The sequence below is a fragment of the Periophthalmus magnuspinnatus genome, chromosome 13 (genome assembly GCF_009829125.3).
Source record: "Periophthalmus magnuspinnatus isolate fPerMag1 chromosome 13, fPerMag1.2.pri, whole genome shotgun sequence".
NCBI classification, from domain to species: domain Eukaryota; kingdom Metazoa; phylum Chordata; class Actinopteri; order Gobiiformes; family Gobiidae; genus Periophthalmus; species Periophthalmus magnuspinnatus.
In genome coordinates this window covers 19,363,919-19,388,809 of record NC_047138.1, presented here as the reverse complement: position 1 = coordinate 19,388,809, position 24,891 = coordinate 19,363,919, and the positions used below count along the sequence as shown (strand labels likewise).

The 24,891-nt window shown below is 39.6% G+C and overlaps 1 protein-coding gene across 1 annotated transcript in view; it reads right to left on the bottom strand.

Moving 5' to 3' along the window:
- Window positions 1-354: 354 nt before the first annotated feature.
- Window positions 355-24,891, bottom strand: part of LOC117380456 (integrin-linked protein kinase) — a 32,773-nt gene continuing 8,236 nt past the window's right edge. The window contains exons 3-13 of the mRNA XM_033977267.2: window positions 13,883-14,048; window positions 10,628-10,723; window positions 9,411-9,507; window positions 9,257-9,340; window positions 9,095-9,180; window positions 7,353-7,462; window positions 6,413-6,540; window positions 6,192-6,313; window positions 5,318-5,417; window positions 4,369-4,499; window positions 355-2,750 (exon numbers count right to left, since the gene is read on the bottom strand). Coding sequence (XP_033833158.1) covers window positions 2,601-2,750; window positions 4,369-4,499; window positions 5,318-5,417; window positions 6,192-6,313; window positions 6,413-6,540; window positions 7,353-7,462; window positions 9,095-9,180; window positions 9,257-9,340; window positions 9,411-9,507; window positions 10,628-10,723; window positions 13,883-14,048 — 1,270 coding nt within the window. The 3' untranslated portion in view covers window positions 355-2,600. The remainder of the gene's footprint in view (window positions 2,751-4,368; window positions 4,500-5,317; window positions 5,418-6,191; window positions 6,314-6,412; window positions 6,541-7,352; window positions 7,463-9,094; window positions 9,181-9,256; window positions 9,341-9,410; window positions 9,508-10,627; window positions 10,724-13,882; window positions 14,049-24,891) is intronic.

The window sequence follows — 24,891 nt, the reverse complement described above, 5'->3', positions numbered from 1 at the left end:
AACACACTGTTCCACCTTGCCATGTCATGTGGTAATACAGGAAGTGTTCCACTGTGTTTTTGAATTCCAAACACCTTCACTAGAACCATTTAGATGGCAAACGGTAAAATGTAGCTGTTAACTTGAAAACTACCACATCATGAGATCACATGGTGGAACAGAGCATTTTGATCTTTGGAGATATAGACAGGCTAAAAATAGCAGGTTACTCAACCGTATGAATGAAACAAAACACAAAACAATTCCAGGTATGTTTTTGAGGAGGGAACAGGATTATAACATGGCTTGAAGCTCACAAGTCATTTTTGTGTAATATATGACCTTTAACTTGCTTTGTGCTGGAAAGAAGAGTAATAGACTTTAGTAGTTTTCACTTTAATATAGCCTTATAAATACTTACATTTATGATCTTTTTCCACATTCTTGATTTTGCACAAAGCTGGTGGAGGTCCAGATGAAGACAAAGACAACAAAACATCTGAGTTGGAGTCATATACATTGAATGGAGTCTATGGTTGTGTATATATGAAGAAACGGATTACATTTTTACTTAAAATTTAAAAGCACTCTACGTAACTTTTCTGCTGGTCAGATGTGTGGAGAAGAGAGCCTGCTCACAATAAGAATACATGCTTTTCAGCAACTAATTAAATGAAGATAGACAGGTCCTATATTACACAAAATGGACTTTGAGCTTTAAGCCATGTTCTAATGTGACCTGATCAAAAACATACACTTGTGTTTTGTTGCATTCACACGTTTGAGTAACCCTTTATTATCTACATCTCCAAAACTCAAAATAGAAAAAACTCTGTTCCACTTTGTGATGCCATGAAGTGGTAGTTTTCAAGTTAACAGCTCCTTTTACCTTTAGTTCAGTAGAGATCAGCAATTCCAGGGCTGAAATGATCCTATTGAAGGTGTATGTACACAGTGTAGCACTTCCAGTATTCCAGCATGACATCACAAGGTGGTACAGTTTGTTGTTTGAGAGAAGAACTAAGAACATGAAGCCTAAATATGAAGGGTTTGTTTGTTAAACACGTGTGAATGAAACAAAACACAACTCCAGGTATGTTTGTGATGAGAAAACAACATATTTTTTTTTTAAGTGTAATATAGGCCCTTTAAGTACAGTAGAAAATTCGAGGCAAAGGAATAATTGCTCAGTGGAGACAAGCAGATGGTAGACCCTCACAAGAAAAGTTACATAATGCTTTAAGCTGAACGTTATACATTTCTCAGGCTGGAGTAGTAGCGTACAGTATCTTAAGTCATTCAACATACAACACTTGCAGACAAATGAGGACTACAGCAAGCCAACATGCTTCACTGCCTTTCAGTCCAGATGATTTTAATTGATACTTTGCAGCTGATGTTATCAATATTCCCTGGGGGTGGGGTGTCAGGCTCCTCCGCTTTCTTCTGTCAGGCTAGGACAAGATTTTGGTCTTAAAATTTTTGTATTAACCTGCTCTACATGATCCTGGTATTTTTGCCTCACTATTTAGTCCAAAAATCAAGATACAATGAACATTGATAAGAGACCAATCAGTTGCCTTTTTCCCCCAAGGTTGCTCCCATTGGCGTTAGCAACAGGTATGACTGACAGCGTTGCTAAATGCCCGCTCCCTGCCAAACCAGTGGTGCGGGCGAGATGGGATGTTACCTTCAACAGCCTCGATCCGGATTGGCTAATAACATCACCATGGAGACATGCAGCTTGCGGACTGTCCACTGCAAGTTATATAGTGCATCTTTAAATCCATTTTGTATTTTTTTTTCTTGTTCTTTTTGTTCCTTATTCATTAAACAAGAGACACTTCCCTTTCAAAAGTCTATGTTTAACCACAAACTGTATAAAATATATAACAGTGTATATATAAAAGCATATATCTCACCAACTGCCTGTCACCGCTAATGTTAGCTAAGCCTAGTCTAGCTCCTTATCTCAACCTCTCCCATACACCTCCTGTCAGTTGTAACTATACACTCACACTTATAACCTTGTTAGATTTTAACAACTGCAATCTCTTTTTAAATGTGCACACTGTAACTTTCTGGGTGGAAGGTCCGTCACCATAGAGATGTTGTTGCAGTATGGTATTAAACGTATTTATTTCCACGGAGACAAGCACCAAGCCATGTCACAGGTCAGATCTGTGGAGTGGTGGGCTCGCTTACAGTAGAATGCATATTTTTCAAGGTATCATTTTATCGTAAAAAACACCTATGGACTGGCTGGACACCTAACAGAAAAGTTGCATAGTGCACCTTTAACCTGAGATGTGTTGTTGCAAAACCGTACACATTGTTTCCAACCAACTGATGGACCTGGAAGTGACTCAACAACTTTATAAACATATATGCAGTTCCCCCCAGCGAGATGTCAGCGCAAAGTATCAATACATTCTTGTGTTTTTGAAGATATTTTGAGACATAACATTGAAAGGAACACCCAAAGGTATAGAAAAGTTCTGCTGGATTGACTCGGGGGTTGAAGCTACAGTTTAAGGCATCACAGCACCATCACAGTGAGTCCAGAGGGAGCGGGGCAAGGGTGGGCTGTTCCAGTGAGTGTTCAGGGGGATAGGGAGGGGTCACTTGTCCTGCATCTTCTCCAGGATGGGCACAATCATGTCAAACTTGGGCCGCTTGGCTGGGTCCTCATTCATGCAGATCTTCATGAGTTTGCAAATGTGTGGGGAGATGCCGGGCGGAATGGTGGGCCTCAAGCCTTCCAGGGCAATCTGGAAAAGCAAATGGGAACGGGAATGTTAAAGCCACTGTATGGAAGATTTAGATTTTAAATTCAACAAATATGACCTAATTGTGTCAACATATACAAGGTAAACGTGTTCAAATCAAATAGAGCTGTGACAATTGTAATGCCAATTTATTGTTAGTTATTAGAAACATTGTACATGATGACCAATCAAAAAGGAGAATGAGCCTCACATGACTCCATAGACTGTATATATAAAAGGACCTAGCTAACCTGCTAGCTGCCATGGTCCAAAAAGGAAGTGATCATGGGCACGGTTCTGGCTCCATCGACTCTGGCTCCATTTCACTTTGCATTGAAAAAGTGTCACCCTACTCTCTGTAACTAATGCTATCAGGCTCATCATTTATTTCATATTAAATGTTAAATTAAATCTTAAATGTTCGTATTAACACATTGTACATGATCCTGTGTTTTTATTTTGTGTGACAAATCAGGTGCCTTGAGGTCGCTCCCACTAGAGTTAGCAACAGGTTTGATTGACATCGTTGCTCAAGCTTTGGCAACTGTTGAGAGCATTGACAAGCACCAGCGCTTGATTTAAACCTAAAAGGCTTTCTTTGTTCTGTATGGTTACTACCTTGTAGCCAGTCATCAACTGCCTTGTAGCCAATCATCAACTGCCCAAGTCATTTTTTGGCCAAGTTGAGTTATTTGTATGCCGTAAGTTTTGGACTATAAGTCGCTACATTTTTCCCACGCTTTGAACTCTGAGGCTTATACAACAGTGTGACTAATTTATAGATTTTTACTGGCTAACGGTCACCGGGGGGGCACTCTCTAGCAGTACATTCAAAAGTGCGACAGACGTGGGGAAAGATTATGCGCTAAAGAATACACTAATTTTGATATTGAACTGTCATTTTGTGCATCATGCACATACCCTAAACATGGAAAACACACAAAGAAATGCGTATGATACAGCTTTTAAGTTAAAGGAAATCGATCTGACCCTTAAAAAAGGAAATAGAGCCACTGCACGTAAGCTTGGCATCAATGCATCGATGGTACAACATTGAAGGTGGCAACGGGAAGAACTTAGTCAATGTAAAAAGATGACAAAAGCTTGCAGAGGAAATAAAAGCAGATGTGTCTTAAATTAAAACTCAAATAACCTCTGTGTACGGTCTTTCTGTGTAAATATCTCACATTACATGTGGCTTATATTCAAGTGCAGCTTATAGTTGTACAAAATGTATTTTCTTTTAAAATTTAGCTGGTGCAGCCTATATTCAGGTGCGCTCAATAGTCCGAAATTTACGGTAATTCTACACCCAAGACCCTGCTGCAGCTGTAGATATCATTGGCTATGTCCTCAGCCAATCAGAGATTTTTACAGCCAAAAAACCCAAACAGTCTTAAACCGCCCCAGTCATCTTATTGTTATTTTTGTATTTTACTGAAAACCTTAAGAAATGACTCGGACAGTTATGCCATGAGGCTAACAATACTACAGATGGAGAATGACCACAAGTGTCAATGACATTCTAAGATGAGCCCTATGTAGAGTGCAGAGGGCCAAAAAGTGTAGCCACACCCACAATGTGTACACTAGAAGCAGACTGCGTGAGTGTGGTGCAGACCTTCATGCCTATCTCCATGTTGGACAGGTCAGCGAAGGGTACTTCTCGGGTCACCAGCTCCCACAGCAGGATGGCAAAGCTCCACATGTCTGCAGACCGACGGTTTATCTCCTCCGATTTCTTCTGCAGGGCTATGACAACATGCAAATACAGTCACATCAACATTATTATAATTATTATAGTAGTAGTAGTAGGAGTAGCTGTAGCAGTAACACATGTTTCATGAGCTGTATATATTGTGTTGGTATAATTGCTGAATGGCATTGAATGGAAGCCAAATTACAATACAACACATGAAATAACTATGGTCATAATTAAAGGGCCTGTATCTGATTTAAATTTAATCTTGTCAAGTTAAAAGCTGTTTACATAATGCATAGTTTGGTAAAAGCTGCAAAAAAGAAAACATTTACACAGTAAAATATAATCTATGTATTTTACAGCCTGTTCTCAGGCATAACATAAGCTCCTGACAGGGTCACATTTGTGCAATCAGACACATTGTTGCTAAGAATCATGGGTAACCAGCTGCTTGACACTATCCCAGATGCCTAATTCTCTGTCATGATGCATTTTCAAGTGTGACAAAAAAGCAGATAGTGTCAAATATGTGAGAACTATAAGGTAACAGACACTTCCCTGTCCTTATCCCAGAATCTTGTTTCTGTGTCATGGTGCAATATCACAGCGATAGAAACAACTAAGTGGGCAGGGCTAAAATTTCAAACTAAAACATGTTCCTGACTCATGGTTCATCAGGTGCCCTTAATAATGTATTGTTTTGAAGTCTCCTTTGTCTGTTTAGTAGGATAATGTGAACTAATGTGGTATCATGAATTTATATTAAATAAATAAAATAAAATAAAATAAAATGAATTGAATTGAATTTGAAAGGGAGCAGACTGCATCATCCGCGCTGTGTTTGGAGCTTTCACTGAGTGCTGCTCACCCTCAGGGGCCACCCAGGCGGGAGAGTACATGCGGCCTGGGCACTGGAAGGAGAACTTGACATCTGCCATACTGATCCTGGCTGTCATGTCCTCATCGATCTGTGAGGAACACCACAGGAGCACATGTTAAAGTAACTGTGTGAAGGAAACCAGGCCACATTCAGCTATATCCATAGCCTGTATAACAAAATAGACTAAGTGAGTGTGACGTCACCCACAGCGTCAAATGAAGCTCATCGAGGCTAGCAGGGTTAGCAGGTTAGTTATGTCCATTTTTATATACAGTCTATGGCTATATCGCACATCTCAGCCAATCTTTGTTAAGTGTATGTTACTGTAAATGTATGTAAGGTGCATGAAAAACTGCATTTACAGCTATTACAGCAACATATTTTATCTCCACATGTTTTAATGGTCTGAGTGGCCTATTAAAATGTATTGTGCCCTATGCGATTCTTAACCATAGGGTTGGGGCCCAAAGTAGGGCCATAACCATCTCCATGAGGGCCACAAAATCAGTAGAATAATATATTTAATAAGGCACCACTTTTTTGAAACTACTGTGGAAAAATGGTTCCCTTTTGTTTATTTATGCTGCCAGAAACAACGCTGAACTTTGTGCCAGTTTTTGTTTCATGTGGCTAGACCCAGTAATTACAGAGATATTAACCATAAACCAGGTTAACACATCTGCAGACAGATAAACAGCAAATTTCGGCTGAGATTTCTGAACTGTCTACATCTGTGAAAAGGTGGCCTAGTGCAGCAGTTTTTCTTCGTGGAAGCAAGGAGGTGGAGGCCTCCCAACCAGAAAAGTTATGTAGTATTAGTACACCGTAAAAAAATACATATATATAAAAATAAAAATCTCACCATGACACTTTTGCTGTTCAAATAGTGGCGTGGGATCATGGGCTCGAGTGTGTGTAAGAAGGCCATTCCACAGGCGATGTCCAAAGCAAACTTCACCGCTTGTGTCTGGTCCACCACAAAGTCTGAAAGAGCAGCACAGATGTGAGGCTGACAATGGGGGCACTAGTACAGTGGAGATAGTCCTGTGTGCAGTATTGGGCAGTGTGTGTGGAGGTACTCACTAGTGCCCTCATGTAGCACATTGTACAGGGAGCCGTAGGGCATCCAGTGAGTGATGATGATGGGGTGAGGGGCGGGGGGAGACTGGCACGCCCCCAGCATGGGCAGCACGTTCGGGTGGGAGAATATCCTGGTGTGGGGTGGGGGGGAGCAGACATAGGGCAGACACAGACACAGAGGACAAAAACAAGGGTTGGTATCCAACACTGAATCAAGATGTGCCCCAATTTTTGATTTATTTTCCTTTTTGAAAATGTCTGTCCTGTTGTTTTCCTGTATCTGTCTCTTTTTGGGGCTGCAATGATTATTCGAGTAATCTTGAGTATTCACTATAAAAAATAATCTAAATAAAAGTTGTATTTTGATAATCATAATAGAGAGTCACATATGTAACTACAGTTCTATGAATCCTGGATGACCACCAGAGGGCGGTGCTGAAAGAGTGACTACAGAGACTCTAAACACACACAGTGGCCTTAGTTTCATCTATAATACTTGTTGCTTTAAATATTCAGTTTAAAAGCCTTCAGTCTCAATTTTTTCACTTTTATTTGGTGATAATGTATAATGTAGAATGATTAGTTGTTCACATTGTTAACCTCATATATATTATAATGTTTGACCTTCAATGCCTGTTTCAGTGCTGGGAAGGCAGTACTGGGGCTTTAGGACTTAGTTAATTTATCAGTTTGTTTTGTATTAGATGAAGTATTCTTTTATCAGGGCTGTATGGACTCGGGAGTGAACTGTTGGCTTATTCTACCTTATACCTACTTCACAACACTTTTGCGTATAGATATTTATAGCTTTGCATTGCAGCTGTCCTGACTGTAGCATACAAATACAATGGTTTGGTTCAACAAAATAAGGCCAATAGGAAAATGAATGGACATGAAAACATAACACTCAGTTTGAGATGCATGCATGAGACTAAAGACTTACCTGAGTTTGGGATATTCTTCGTTAAAGTCTCGGCTCTTCCGCGTTGTCCAGTCTCGAACTTTAAAAACTTTGACTACGATTTCATTCCCCTGCCAGCGTCCCTGCCACAGCTGGAAAGAGGAGAAGACCCAGCAACTATTAGGGGTCAAAACTTAGAAGGATGTACTTGCTTCTATTATAAATGTATTTATGAGGATGAGGTGGAACATGGAAAATACAAAAGGGCTGAACCGTTTTGGGAATAATATGAGATTTTTCTGACAAACATTGTGATCGATTAGATTTGAGATTTATGTTTGAGTGATCCCTCAGTCGTCCAGGTCTGGTCCATAGCAAAAGCCAAAGTTATATATTGGGGACAGGTGACGTCTCCTGTTCAAGGAAGGATTGTCTTTCCTAACAAAAGGACAAAAAAGGACAAAACCCTGAGCCATAAACAAAGTAATGTTTATGGCTCAGGGTTCACTGAACTCACTGAACTCACTTCAGTGAGTGCAGTGAACCCCCCACAGGGCTCATCGCACTCTTCATTACACTCCATTCAGTGTAGTGAAGAGTGCAGTGAGCAGTATATTGGAGAAACTAACCTCCCACTCCATAAGAGAATGTACCAATACTATCGCGAGAGCTCCTCTGGACCCCAGTCTGCCGTACATCTCCATCTCAAAGCCACTAACCCCTCCTTTTTGTCCAGCTGACAAATTTACCTTTGGCTTTTACTAATTTGAGATTTATGTTTTAATAATCAGACTCGAGAGGAGTCAGCTGAGGTGGCTCGGGCATCTGTTCAGGATGTCTCCTGGTCGCCTCCCTAGGGAGGTGTTTTGGGCATGTCCCACCGGGAGGAGGCCCCGGGGAAGACCCAGGACATGCTGGAGGGACTATGTCTCTCGGCTGGCCTGGGAGCGCCTTGGGGTCCCACCGGAGGAGCTGGCAGACGTGTCTGGGGTGAGGGAAGTCTGGGAGTCCCTGCTTTGACTGCTGCCCCGCGACCCGGCCCCGGATAAGCGGAAGAAAATGGATGGATGGATAATCAGATTCTGTTCAAAGTTCACATTTTAAATACGCCCAGATGAACTGACAAACTAATCGAACGAAGAATCACATTTCGGAACATGCTTGTACTGATCTAAACTACAGGGTTAGTAGTTTTTATGGAGAAAAAGACCCCATAGAGACACAGGGAGGGCATCTGACACACAGGGATATTTCAGAAAATGTCTGTATAGACCTAAACTACAGGGTTAGTAGTTTTTAATGCAGAATACAACAGATTTTGGTTGTGGAAAAAATTGTGAGACTCAAAAATCTTCAGGTTGTCAGTTTGCCTCATTTACAGTTCATTTTACCAACTTTTCTGTCCTCCTTTGGGTCATTTCTTGTTTAGAACTATAGTGGAAGTAATGCAGTCTATTTTAGACCTGATTTAGCCCTCGGTAAGACCTACAATAGTCCAGTTATAGATCTGATTTAGATCTGGTGGCACCTGAAAAAATAAATCTTTTCTTTGGTTGTTTGAGAGCCACTGCACTGCAACAACCTTTTTACTTATCTTAAGAACTTAAGAACAAACTGCAAACGCACCCTCCCCAAGTATTTGAATATTATTTTTAAGTATCAATTCTTGCTACTTCTTTCATTATGTAGAGTGACATTTATTACAAAGTTATTCTCAATGAATGAAAAGCACCCTTGTGATTCTTGTGTCCTTAATGTACCATAAAAGGTAAAATGTGAATTACCTCTCCTGACTGGTTTTCATTGATTTTGGCCAGAAGTGAGAGCTGTTTGTAGTCCACACCGGCGTGTTTGTTTATCGTGCCGTTGCCTGGAAAAACACCAGAATAGAGATTAGATAGTCCATTTGAGTTCACGGTAAGAGTAACGCAGCACTGCAGACTTACGCGGCCTGGTCCTAGTTGTGCCCTTCCAGAATGTGTCTTTGAAGGGGACCTTCGCCATGCTCTGGCCCAACTTCTCTGCCTTGTCTGGGGGAGAGAAGGGGACAGGTGTGAGTAAAACCCAGTATGATGAGACAGGACAAAGAGTGTTTGATACCTGTGAGAAGCTGGCGCAGGTGGGGCTTGGCCTTGTCCACTGGAGTCTCCCCATATTTGTTACAGATGCTCACCTGTGCTCCATTTGTCACAAGGTCCTGCGAAAACAAAAGGGATTCAACATGAGACGATTATTTTTTTTATATATATATATATATATATATATATATATATATATATATATATATATATATATATATATATATATATACTCCCACGCATTCACTGTGCATTCGTTTCGATAAGCTTCTGCAATGTCATAAGGTTTATTTCCATCCAGTGTTGCATTAATTTTTCACCAAGACCTTGTATTGATGATTATAGAGTCTGACCGCTGCGTAAAGTCTTCTCCAGTATATCCCAAAGATTCTCAATGGGGTTATGGTCTGGACTGTGAAAATTATGTCTCATTCTCCTTGAACTACTCTTTCACAATTTAAGCCCAATGAATCCTGGCATTGTCATCTTGGAATATGCCCGTGCCGTTAGGGAAGAAAAAATCCATTGATCAAATAACCTGGTCATTCAGCATATTCAGGTAGTCAGCTGACCTTTCTTTGAGCACGTACTGTTGCTGAACCTAGACCTAACTCTTACCTATTTGCTTAGTTAAATCCAGGTGGCGACTTTTTTTTTTTTTTTACCAGGAAGTGTATATATACACATATATACCGGTATATATGTATGTGTACGTATCTGTGTATGTATGTGTGTATGTGTATCTATATACTGTACTGTATACTGTATATATAAATATAGAGAGAGTGAAATAGCACTGATAACAACATGTGCGTAACACTGGTATATTGTATGTTTATAAAGTTATGGACTGATGTAATATGATGTAATTGCGTAATGTACAAATAGGAGGTTAATATGTATTTTATAAGATGACTCATGATTCTGTAAGCACCTAATACTTTGTTTGAGGTGTGTGTTTATATTGAACATGTCTGTGGCTGTGTGAGTGTGTGTGCACATCAAAGAGCGGACAGTGTAAATCATTATTGTTGACCGAATATAACTGCATTTATTTGTGTATAATTTATTTGTGTTTTGCTCTGCATCTGTTTTTTATTAGCTTAAAAACAAAACTAATCAAACATTATAGATAGATAGATAGATAGATAGATAGATAGATAGATAGATAGATGGACGGATAGATAGATAGACAGACAGATAGATAGTGTTGTGCTGTCCAGCAGGGGGAGCCCTCACCTCGGCCACCAGGTCCTGTCCCCAGAAGCAGGCGTAGTGCAGTGGAGTATTGCCGTGCTCGTTGGCTGCGTTGGTGTCTGCTTTGCATTGGATCAGCTGAGCAGAAGAGGGACAGAAGAGAGTTACAGTATGTACAGAAGGCACAGGAGCTCGTCAAAGCTCTCATTCAGTGACAGATGGAACCATTATTTTTGGGGGTCATTATTTATCTTTCTACTTTTTCTTTGTACCATAGGGCCCTTTTGTTATTTTTTTGTTCTACCATAAGATTTGAGTTGTAGAGGGATGAATAAATCACTTCTCTGACATTATAGATACAAACTATGTGTTTCATTCGGCTGTGTATTTATTGCAGCTCATGTTTTATTTTAAACTATAGTGAACATTTAGAATAGTTCTCTGGGGATAATCCTGCTTTAGGGTTATTGTGTCAGTGGCATACTTAAAATTTGTTACTGAGACAGGCCTAGTCAAAACATTTGAGGAACAGTTTGACTGGTCTAACAGGTATTAACACTTCAAACTCTGCCCCTGCAGCCAGGTGTCTGTAATCAGGGCAGTCCTGTGTGATGTCACCAACAACTTGAAATTGCAGAGATCACAATAGGCAGCACAAACTACTGACTGTTTTTGACCAGAGAGCTAAAAATGTACCCAGTTTACACTAAAGCTGTCGAAAAGGGACTAGGAAGAGTAGATAATGCATTTAAAGCACCATGTACACAGTTTAGTAGCAGATAAAAGTGGATTTAGTGTTTAGTTCCAATTTAAAGACTAATTTCACAGCCATAACAAGTGTCAAGGGTTTTCTGTGGGCACATACCAGAGGCATTCAAACATGTCTAATATTAAAGAGCAGCTGAGAAGGCACCAGCAACAGCCCAGGGATACACACAATACACCCAATACACCAGCAGGTCCAACACGGATCTCATCACAATCACTATTTGAGGGCTGTCAAAAGTATCAAACATCACACACTAATCAATACTAAAACCAGAATCGAAACTAGATACTCATTTGAGCAGGTCTCAATACTAAAAAAGCCCCATTCATAGAACATTAATGAACCTTTCCTGAGTAGCTTTAGAATGATCTTGAGCTGTATCAGAACAAGTACAAGACACAATCGGTATCGAGCCTATTCCTTAATATCGAAATCGAGTTTAAATTTTGGTATTGTGAGAGCTCTTACTGAATAGTCTCAATTTCAAAACCACTATGGCTGAAATGACTTGGATGATACAGTATAATGTCCACTGTAGAAAATTAAATGTCCCGGTGTGTCAGATGACCTCCTTGTGTGAGATGCTCTCCGTGTGTCAGATGCCCTCCGTGTGTGTCAGATGCCCTCCCTGTGTGTCAGATGCCCTCCCTGTGTGTCAGGTGCTCTCCCTGTGTGTCAGGTGCTCTTCCTGTGTGTCAGGTGCTCTCCCCGTGTGTCAGGTGCCCTCCCTATGTGTCAGATGCCATCCCTGTGTGTCAGATGCCCTGCCTGTCTCCATGGAGTCTTATTCTGGGTAAAAGCTTGAGTAATATTATTGTGAAGTAACAGTATTCTTATTTGAGTACACATCTCTGTTGCTTTTCTGTGTTTAACATTTCAAGTATTGAGAGCTGTGGTTTCAACAGTGCACTCTATCCCTCCACCAAGCCCTACTTAGTCTATCCCTTCACCAACACAAAGATATAATTTCTAGTTTGGTTTTGACAAATTTACTCTGCTGTGTAAATCTTTAAAGCAATAAATACAATAGCCTTCCTTTGTCTCGAGTATTTTTAGCCCCACTACCTGGAGCTGTTATCGCTGAATCGATAGAATACACAGGGCTCCTCTGTCATGATGGAGAGAAGGGTGTGCATGTGCAGAGTGAATCCTCTTGCTCTACACAGACTTATCTGATTAACAAAAACAGGATCTGGATCTGAAAGTGTCTCAAATCAGCTCTTTAAACAAAAACATGTAAATGAAAATGTGCCGGTTGCCAAGGTGCATATAGTGAACTAAATTTTAAATAATGATGTACATATGTTATAGTTTAAACAAGGGGTGTCAAACATATTTTCACCGGGGGCCACATTAGCAAAATAGCTGCCTTCAAAGAGCCAGATGTAAAATAAATCTAACTACTTTTTTAACTTGTTAATTAACTGTTTCTGTATTTATTACTTGTTCAAGTTACAAATATTGCACATGCATTTACTAGATGTAAAAATGTGGCTGTATAACTGCTTATCTCCTGATAAAATTACATTTTAAGACCATCATATCTTTTAGTTTACCCTGTCAAGGGCCACATGAAATGATGTGGAGGGCCACATTTGGCCCCCGGGCCTTGAGTTTGACATATGTGGTTCAAAACCAAACGTATTCCGCAAACTGGACTTATCAGACCTTTTAACAATGTTAAAATTTGTCTTTTCATTGAGCCTTGAAGTTGTATTTGGAGTGATTCATGCTTGAGTAATCTTTATTCTCCTGTATTCAAAACGTCAAATGTTTTCAACTCCACTACACACTTTCTTCTCCAGTTTTATGGACGTGTCACGTAGCCACTTTGGCACAAATGAAAAAAAAAAAAAAGTTGCCCGCAGCATGACGTGCAGCTATTGTTAGGAGGGATCAGAACAATGTCGGCTGCCACCTGGACTCAGGACTGCAGTTTTCTAACATGGTCTGCAAACTTGTTTCTTTTATTAAAGTCATTTTACATGAATATTGTGATTTAAAATGACCAAAAACAACATAATGGGTGTCAGAGATTATAATTGTAGGGCTGCAGCTATTGATTATTTTAGTAATCAAGTAATCCATCGATAAAATACCCTTAAAAGCATCTTGGGGTGTCCTCACACTAGCCCAATCAGACCATGCCCAGGTTGAAGAAGTTGGGCCAAAGCACAGCCCAGTTGGAGGAGGTGGGCCAAAGCATGGCCAGTCGGTGCTGTGTAGGCTCCGTTCGGAAACAAGCACTTTCCGTGAGCTCCGTGCTCTTCAGTTTCACATAGTACTAACTAATTGTAATAATTAAACAAATTGAGGCAATAAAATAAGAATGTATGCTTTTTAGTAATCAAATTATTCAATTCACCTGATTAGTTGTTTCATAATATGTCTCATTTAACACTAAATAGCCAAATAACCTCAAGAAAACAAAGTCATAAGACATAGCACAAACATGCTAGCTCTTTAAGACAGTTGCTCATGCTCATTTTGACCATTGCCCGTGGGGTGTGTGTGTGCGCGCGCCATACCTTGCCCACAATGTCCCTGTGCCCATGGCTAGCAGCCAGGTGCAGCGGTGTATCATCTCCTCGGTTCATGACGTTGATACGGGCTCCTCTCATAATGAGCATGTCCACCACACTGGAGCGGCCCTCTCTGCACGCCCAGTGCAAGGGGCTGAAGCCATGGTCATCTCTGGGGACACAACCACAGAACGTTAAGCTCACCACAGGTTGGACAACCCAAATACCAACAGTTTATTAAAATATTTAATTTGTTACTATTGCCTCTACAGTATCTGTATTCAGCATCTGTAGAAGAAAGACTTAATTGTTGTTAGTGAGAATAACATGAATGAAGCTTTTGTAACATATTTTATTTATGAGTTTGGGCTGTGGTCAAATAAAGACGTTATTGGTTCACTAAATCATAGCCTCTATAAAGAAGTGGACAACGTGAGTGTGACACCGCTGGTTTAGCACAAAGTCGGCTCTTAGCAACACTGTCAATCAAATCAGTTGCTGACGATAGCGGGCACGACCTCAGGGAAAGGCGGCGTCTCATTGGTTTGTTATTAATGTTCATATCTTGATTTACAGTTACAATAGCAAAATAAAAATACCAGGATCATGTAGAGCGGGTTAATACAAACATTTTAAGATCACAATGACGAGCAGTTACAGAATGTTATTTGGTAAAAAAAAAAAAAAAAGAAGAAGAAAGAAAAAAGATCCAAATGTATCAATAAAAGTTGTATAAATAAAGTTTCAAACATTATGGAACTTTCTGACCCAAAAACAACCAGGTAATAGTCTTATTACATTGATTTGTATGTCCAACCAGGAGAACTGATATTTGGAAGTCAATGTCCGATCCAGCAATTTTCAGTATTGGTGCCAATATTCAATTGTATTAGATCAGTCCATCCTTAAGAAAAGGTCCATGAAACTGTATTTACATAAAGGCAGGTCAAACTCATGATTCACTCCCAAATCTTCAGCTGACACACACACGCACGTGCACGCGCACGCACACACAAACAACTAGACCCTCTCCTTTGTGTTAGTTCTAAATAAAACAATTAGTAGACTAAGATTAATAGACTAAACGTCCTAACGCCCACAGCTCTATACTGAGTAGGGATGGGACCATATAAAATTTTAGACTCACGATTATCGTGGCCAAAATAATCGCGATTAATGATATTATCGCGATAATTATTAACCTGTTAACGTTCTGATGGCCCGGGCCTACTTTACAACTTTTACAGCAATGTACATACACTTCTGCGTCACCCGCACAAACAATCTACACATCAAATGAAAGCTGCGGCGCTCGTCTTTCTGGATATGCAAACCATTTTCACCTGCAATCACCACAGTGCTGACAGGAAAGACGTTTTTATAGAAAAGTCCCAAAGTGTGAATCTGAACTTCACTTACCATTGAGCGCTCTGGTTCTGTCAAACATCAACATATTCACACAAAGTTGGTCTCATTTGTTCCGTAAAGGTCCAGAGAATATAATCCAGTCAAGAAATTATGTCCACAAAATAAGATCCTCCATGTCCAATCTGCTGCAGGAAAGTACTCCAAATATGTCACTTCTTTGTCTTTCTTTTGTCGTTTTCAGGCATAATAAACTTCTGACAGCACCAACTTTGTTCCCCAGTGCTAAACATACGTGTTAGCCTGTGATTGACACCAGTGTTGGCCAATAAGGTGGGGGTTGTGGATTACTGAGCCCGCAGACAACGAATCAGTGCTACAGATGACTGAAAGTTTACACCCCACTCTTCCCCTTGTAGAATCAACCAATTACATCACACACATTTAGTGACGTTTTCCCCTTACAGCCAATGAGCAGCGGGACAGGATGATGTATCACATGCCATGGTTTTCCGTAAACAGACATACCCGGAAGAAAATGTGTACTCCTCAATGCCATGCTGGTGAAATGGACCGGTCCTTGTTGCGCCGGAAGTGATGCAAGTGCCCGTCGAGGAACATTTAATTTTTTTAATTAAGGCACTTTGGTGAATTGGGAAACGAGTGGATGCAGAAATGTGTGCATAATGGCGCATTTTACGCACTGTTGTTTTGCGTTTTAAACATGACGAAACGGACAAACCAAAGGGAGTACGTGATCGAGGACACTGTGGATGTTTGTACAAGTTAAACTAGAGGCATCTCTGACCCGGAGCGGTTCATGGCAAAGATTAAAGATCCCACAGTGGACTCAGGAGTAAAGGACCTTATTTTTTGATGGATTGGATGCTGTTCTCGATCGGTAAGCGTTTATTCTGCTATTGACTTAATTGTACGTAAAATATACCGTGTATAATCGTTAGCTTTGCTTCTGTGCATAAAGTGCACATTCGGACCATGCGCTCTGGCACAATTGTGTTCAGCTGTATGAATTAGACTTAATTTGTCTATTGTTTAAAATGTGTTGTTTTATTCTGCAGTTTGCATTGTTGTAGGTAAAAATCTAAGATGTGCGCACATTAGCATCTCATCAGACTTTGTTTATTGTTGATATCTGACAGAATATAGTTCAGACAGAGATAAGCACAGAAGCTACAAGTGCCATTGCTATGTCAGAGTGGGCAAACACCACAAACTAACATCTAAACGTTGTATTGGAACTGGAAACATGAGGCAGTGTGGTGCCGTAAAGGCGATTATAATCGTGCGCGATGATCGTGATTATTAAAAAATGCCACGAACGATTAATTGCGGACCTTATTTATCGCGATTAACGATATTATCGTATATCGTCCCATCCCTAATACTGAGTAGCAAACCCAGTGTATAAAGCACTGCAGTGTTGCATACAGAGTCCCAGGCCAAGATCCTCCACCCACCGAGCCAACTCCTGGATGTGCTGGTGGGACTATAGATACTCAGGGCAGATATTGGGGCTAAATGATCTGTGATTTTTCCTGACAAACATTACAATTATGATTTGAATATATGTTTTTAAGATTCAGTTGTAAGTTCACATTTTAAACTGTTGTCCAGAGAAATTAACTTGTGAGAGAGGATTGAAATCTGAACTGATAAACTAATACAAGAATTCCCATGCATTTCAGAACATGTTTGCAGACTTCTAAACAACAGAGTGCGCAGTTTTTAGATTATAACAGAATAATAAGACAAACAAATTAAATAACTGCAGTCTTCACGATTTGCTAATTGTGACCATTCAAATATCAATTCAGATTTTTTGTCCTTTTTCTGACAAAGCGAGCATCACTAGAGTAAACTAAACAGTAACTAAAATGCACATGATAATTATTAATATGCTATAGTAGGTGACAAGAATAATAATGAGGGTTGTCAAAAGTATCAAAAATCAGATACTAATCGATACTAAAACCAGTACTGAAACTAGATACTCATTTGAGTAGGTCCCATTCGCGGCACAGAAATGAACCTTTCCTGAATAGCTTTAGGATTTAGCTATATCAGAAGAAGTATAAGATAGACTAGTATACCATAGGCAGAGCCGTGGGACTTTGTGTACAGCAGCTGCAGCCTGACAGAGCCTCTGCATGTCTCAATGAACAAAGGGCCACAGATACCAGTGTCTCATACAAGTCTGCAAAATGTCAGCGATGACTAAGATGAACTCACCAAACTAAGTGAACTAAGCACTAAAATGACAATTTCTTGAAAACACATCATTAAATATTGAAGAAATGGGCCCATCCATTAGAGTCAACACAAATACCACAGAAGAAAATAAAATATCTGCATGATTGTGGCTTTAAAATTGAACCAAAAGCCTGTATTTCTTCTTCCTGTCGTCATCAACCAATCTGCTACCCCCTCACAAGATATTCCTTTTCGTTTCTTGGTCAGGACCATAAACTGTATAAAGAAGTGGACTAAGTGAGTGTGATGTCACCCATAGCGTTCAACTCGAATCAAATGAAGCTCATTGAGGCAGTTATAGGGGTGAATTTAGAACTGAGTTCAATATTTGGAATTTCATCCGTGAGTATCATAGCTACCACAGAGCCAATCAGAAACAAGGCTGTTGAAGGTAACGCCCTTCTCGGCCCGCAGGTGCTTAGCGACGCTGTCAATCAAACCTGTTGCTAACGCTAACAGGAGTGACCTCAGGGAAAGAAAGTGCCTGATTTGTCTTATAAATGTTCATATCTTGATTTACGGACACAATCATGAAATAAAAACACAAGGATCATGTAGAGTGGGTTTAGACGAACATTTTAAAATCAAAATAACGACTAAAAATGACTTTCCATACTCATTGTCTGAACATAAGAGATTTAATCAGAGCCATTTACTATAAAAGAGCCTAATTTCTTCCAAAGTCTGAAGTCTATGCCTGGGATCCTCTCCAATACTTTAAAAAGATGAGTCTGGTCACCGATAAATCTCCCAGAGTTGAAATGGAATAAAGGAAGGCAAAAAAAAAAAAATCGCAGGGAACTGAAAAACATGGATTTCTGCAGAATCACTGGAAGAAACAATAAACTGTTAATCTGAGATGAGAGAAGTTTCCTTTCATTGAAATTATAGGTGAAAAAAAAAAAAAAAAAAAAAAGAAATTATAGGTGACTAATGAGCTCCTTCATTTCACATGTGTCACTGAAATAAACTAATCTGATTGGACCGTTGTGTTTGATTCTGGCTCGAGACACGGCGGAGGGAATGGTGACCAGACAGATGAAGAAGAAATACAGATATTTACAGAGTATTGGCTGTGGACCTCTCAATTAGAAAGCCAAAAACAATGCATGAACATGAACAAGGACATGCAAACTCTACACAGAGTGGTCCCACCACTACCCTAACCAACCGTGACTATAATGTAACAATGGTGTTGTTTGGGTAGATTTCTTGTAGAAGCCATATGTTATCATCATTACTGTCATTACTGCTTCCACTCCATCTCCCATTCCCTCATGCTCTTCTAAACATCTGCTGATCATTCCTCTCATACACATTTTTAATACAGCATTTCCATTGCACAATACCCTGGTGGAAAAGAGTGATTCTCTACAGTTATGAGCGCTCCGCCAGGGCAGTGCAGCGATGTGAGAACTGAGGGCGTATTATGAATGCTGTGGAATCTGACCTTGGTGCCCCCCACCATCAATTGGCTGGTCTGTAACCACACATCCTGCCCCCTGGACCCCCCCTGGGTCCTCCACAGAGGCCCTCAGTCCCCCGGCACACTACAGCCACTTAAATGCAATTTTCTCTGGCTTCAAAAGTTTCTTAATGATTAAGAATATGTTTACGAGACCAGAGCTCCCAACGGACTCACTTAGAACTAATGTGCTTAGTCTCGCACCATTTAGATTGGCGGCTTAACTGAAGGATAGTTAACCTGTGGGCTTTTATTAGATATTTGGATACTGGGACAAGTTATTCATTTCAAATGGTGAAAGAAATGGGCAGTGTAGAAACAGGAGCAGTCATCGTCATTGTGTTTTGCCTTTAAGGCACTTGGTTTAATAAATAAGTTAAATAAATAAGCTCATAAATGTAAAAAGTATTAAAAAGCTAAAATAAGGGTTCTATTATAATTTATAAATGTTTTACATGATTATTTCATTATTGATTGTAGTTTAGATTAAAAAATATTGCGGGACGTTTCCACTTCCGGTTTACCGCACCACTTCTGGTTTCCGCTTTAATGGAAAACGAGAGTGCGTGACATCTGGCATGGTGCTAGTCACAATCTTGGTGTCATATTGATGACATTACAATACTTTTATATTACAATGTTATTTTTTTCCTCAGATTTTTGATAGTCTGACCATCTTCACCTCTGCTTGTGCTTGTGTGTGCTCTATAGTTATAATCTCTGACACTCGTGCATCATTATGTTATTATCTGGACATTTTAAATCACTATATTCATCTAAAATTACACAATAAAAGAAGCAAGTCAGTAATAAAAGAAGCAAGTTACAAAATTGTGATGCCAAATGGGAGCTGACGTCATCATAAAAGTCAACACAACAAAGCGCCACATGCTTTGGGCATTTGTACCAAAATACAAGTATCACTGAGTAAGAAAATAAAACTGGAGAAGGAAGTAAGTAGAGAGCAGTGTGTGCATGCCAGTGGAAGTGAAAACGAGGGTTGGTCGGCAAAATGGTGTACTGAAAATAAGCAATTAAAGATTACTCAAACACAAATTACTCCAAATACAACTTCAGATGTTGAAGAAACTGTTAAAAGTTTATATGGAAAATGAACAGTTTTGTGCAATATCTTCATCCCATAAGTGAAGGCTGAATTTGCGTAAAAGCATACCAATATGCTGGCTTTAAAAGGCTGGAGGAAGGAGGAAGTACATATTTAAATCTGTATATCTCATCCATCTTTGGAACAGCTTTTTTCAGACTGAGAAATGAAAATGTGGTTGACCGCCCAAGTGCAGCCAGTCAGAGTGCTACATTTGCCTCTTAATTATGGGTTGACAAGAAATTAAAAAAAAAAAAAAAACATTTATTAGCAGCTGCAGATAGTGTGCTGTGGTCTAATTTTGTCACAAAGTGCTGCTTTTACTATATACCCTTTTGGGGAAAATGCAACATTTATTCACATACTAAAAAGCTTTAAATGTGCCCCCAAAATGCCCCAATGGTACATCAAGTTTAATAATAAGGCTATGTATTGTCAAGCGCTTCACAATACTATACATAGATAGGGTCCACAATAAGATACATCAGGATACTCGGAGCTTGATATCATGTGTGTCCTGATACATGGATAAGATAAGATAAGACCTTTATTAGTTCCACAGTGAGGAAATTCCAGTATTGCACCGCACAGTTAAAGAACAGAAGGAAAATGGTACATGCAATAAAACAAGATAATAGATAAATAGTTTAAAATAATTTAAAAAATATACTTAAAAATAAACTAAAAATAGACTCTAATATAACATAGTCCTTAAAACAGAGTTGAAAGTTTTGATTATGTAGAACGGGGGGGGGGTCCAAACTACTGTCCGGGGACCAAATGTGGCTATCAGATCAATTTGTATTGGCCCTCAAGTCTTCTGCTGAAATGCCACAATTGATCATAAGCATCAATTCTAACCACAAATTTAATGTACTATACCACCAATGTTCCCTGTAATTTTTCACGAGTCTGAGCAAACACACTAACTCCCTGAGCGGTCCCATGGACCACTGTGAGCAACATCAGACGTGCGCACTGTGGTCATGCTGCATCGCATCCATCCAAGTTAAATGGTTTATTAAAAGAATCAAATTACCGCATTTACATTTCTGTTATAATACTTTTAATTAAGTGCTTTAGCCACTTATACAATGAAAATGGCAAAAATCTTGCTCATGACCTGTGTAGTATGTTAATGCTATTGAAAGTATAAATATTTAATTTTAACTAGGGCAAAACATGAGCTTCCAAACAAACCAAGACAACTGTAAACTCCAATGTTGAAAACACACTTAACATTTTTATTATAAAGCACTGATTGTATTATGAGTATAAGCCATTGTGTGAAGCTTTTGCTGTGCACTGAGTGAGATTGTCCTACTGTGGTCTGGGAGACAGTCCGTTAACTCTTTTTCAGTACATGACACGATCATTTGATTTCTACAACTCATAAACTAGTGACAGTATCAATTACCAACACACACTGAGAGGAATCTCTATCTGCACAGCTGCTCTATTACTGTACATTACATATCAAAACACAATATAAAATGTATATTTGTACATAAAATATAGTCAAAATAAATATATATTTACAAACCACACACTGCAAACACTGAACAAACACACACGCACATACACACACTTCAAAATTTAAACAAACACACACTGGCGACTGAAAACACGATTGTACAGATTACGCATTATACATATTTGACCCACAATTAAGTCAATAGCAGAATAAACCACGCTTACCGATCAGGAACAGCATCCAGTCCATCAAATCATTAGGTCCTCTGCTCCTGAGTCCATCATGAGATCTTCACTCGGTTCCACGAACCGCTCCGGGTCCGAGATGCCTCTAGTTTAACTTGTACAAACATCTACAGTGTCCTCGGTCACGTACTTCCTTTGTTTTGTCCGTTTCGTCATGTTTAAAACGCAAAACTGCTACAAAACAGTGCGTAACAGTGCGCCCGAGGGCGGGCCGTCGGAACGTTAAGGGGATAAACACTTAGCATCATTAGCATCATTAGCGAGTCTTCAGTCCACATCGGCCACATCGGCTAAACCTCTGGTAGCGGCGCATGAGGACGCCTGTCAATGACGTGGATAAGCTGCGCAAATACGTATGTGAATCACATAATTGGCTGGAGCAGCTCGTCGCCGGTCACACTCATTGACTCACATTGAAAAACAGCGCAGAATTAATTGCTGTGTGTTTATGTTATTTTCAATTCCGGTTCGATTTTTTTGTGCACAGCACAGATTTTCTGTGCGCGGAGACCGTGTCAGCAGTGCGCAATTGCGCACACGCGCAGCTTAGAGGGAACAGTGTATACCACTATAACATCAAAACATCACATTGCATTGTGATACACATACAATACGATGGATCTGTCAAAACTGTGTAAAATGCACCAATCTGAATGATCGGTTATACATCTTATTATCTCTGTGTAGATACATATTTTGACAAGCAGTCTGTCACAATATATTGCTGTATCCATATTTTGGTTGCCCAACTACATACATAGACTCTAGTTAAAGCACATTGTCATGCCCCCAGCTATGCCTAGCACGCAGACACTTCAGACAGACTAACTGAGTCTGTCTCTGGGAGTATTCTGAGCACAGGGCAGTATCCCTCCAGCCCACTCCACTGCAGCCTCCACATGGGGTGATTTATTTCAGGCCGACTCCCATGTCCCACCTGCTAACAGCACTCAGGGAGAGCCCCCTCCAGAGCCCTGTCTACACCTTCTTCGTCTCTGCGCTCTGCTATGCATAGGACGCCACCAAACACTAATTAAAATCTCTGTACCTGATTTTTACTGTCTTGAAAATGTGAAAAACAGAAATAGTTCATTTTCAAGTTTGCAGTGGTCCAAAGTTACCCCTCACTTACCTTAAGTTAGTGAGGGGTAAGTTTATAAGTTTATAGCGGCTTACAAACTTTCAAAGGCATCTCAGTAATGTTAACAACAACTAGCATGCTAATCACGCACTTCCTGATTCCTCTAGAGACTAAAACACTTTATAATTAGATGCAGACAGTACATTATTGACTTTTTTTTTAACTTAAGAGCTGCTTATACAAAACATCTACTTGGGCAAGACATATTTTGTGCAAATTAAAAGAAAATCTGCTACCGGCCCTTTAAGCATGAAGGATAGTATATCTGATTATTCAGAGTTACTGAACAGTGAAAGACAGTAGGCTATATGCATTATCCAATCCAATATCCAATGTTATTTAGTGCCATTACATTATAATTCCTGCGAATGAGTACTTACGAAGACGTTAAACTGGACCCATTATGTAAAATCAACCTCCCTGTCCAAGAACCTGTCCAGTTTGAACATAAAAATAAATCTCTTATTGTGAGCTGACAGTGGTAACCTCAAACCACATTAACCACAAACAATCAAATAGAGATCATATAAGGTCCCAACAAAACCCTTGACCTGAGAAGAATTTAAGAACATGTTTTAGTGGTGAGAAAATCATTCACACATGTCTGAAGAATTCTGGTGTTTTGAGAAGGCTATATCCATATAACCATGAAGCCACAATCACACGCTGACAGCCCAAAGACAACAGGGAGCGAGGCTACTGTGTGTGAACTGCTCCAAGTTACCAGCAGCCATACGCCAACGCTGTAAGCTAACGCCCTGACTCAAACAATGAGTCAAAATCGGTAATATGGTTATCTAGTTAAACAAGACAGAAGACAAATACGGGAAGAAGGGAAACATATTATCATTTGTCAGTATTCTTGAAATGTGAAACAACAGGCAATTGTATGAAGGCTAAATTGCTAAACTCAGCTGTTAGAATTTAAATATATTATAAACGTAAAGATTATGGGTCCAAGAACAAATCCCTGTGGAGCTGATTATAAGTGAATGACTGAATGTTTTGTTCAGTAAGTTGTCACAAGGATTAGTATTACTGTGAGGTCAATAAAATAAATAAAATAAGGAAGTATACTGTAATTTTTTTTAAATGTAAGCAGGGATCCATGTTTTAGTTATTTTTTTGAGAAAAAACAAAATTGCAACTTAAATGCACATTTACGAGACAACCATCCTGCACTGTTTGACAAACTTGAGCCGAAAATATCCATCGTAAGTAACATACCATGTGAAATTGAATGTAGTTTGTCTTTTTTTGGATTTGTATGAATCCGTGTTTGTATCAACTTTGCTATCACTAGGTTAGCATGGTTTTACACCAATCCTTAATTAATATGAATACCTATAACTTCCTTGGACCTGGTGTCCACATATGTGGACAATACATTTTGGGTGGTCTAGGCCACAATACAATTTTTTTTCTCTACAAGGTCCTGGTGTCCACTCAAACCATTTCTTTTCTCTGGCTAAGATCTGTACCTCACTATCTTCAAAGGAGTGGTTAGTGGCTTTGAGATGGAGATCTACGGCGGACTGGGGTCCAGCGCAGCTCTTGCAACAGTGTTGGTAGATGGTTTGAGAGGGGAGTTAAAGATGCTATTTTTGTTAGGAAAGATAATCCTTCCTTAAACAGGAATGGGGGCCTGAGACATATTCTCTCACCAACCTATAATTCCATCCTCAGACCCAAAGCAAACAAAGCAATCTGACCAGGACTGACGAAGTGGCTTGGATGAACAGCGAAACGTCTTTGCTCCTACAACGTTTTGTCCAGTTGACAGATTTAACTGTGGCTTTAGCTATGGATCAAACCTGGACGACTGAGGGATTACACAGACGTGAATTTAATGCATTTTAGTAGATTTTAAAATTTTAATTATTTATTTATTTTTTGGTCAACTCAAATGTCAAATTACCATAATAGTATTGTATTTGTGGACCAGAAAA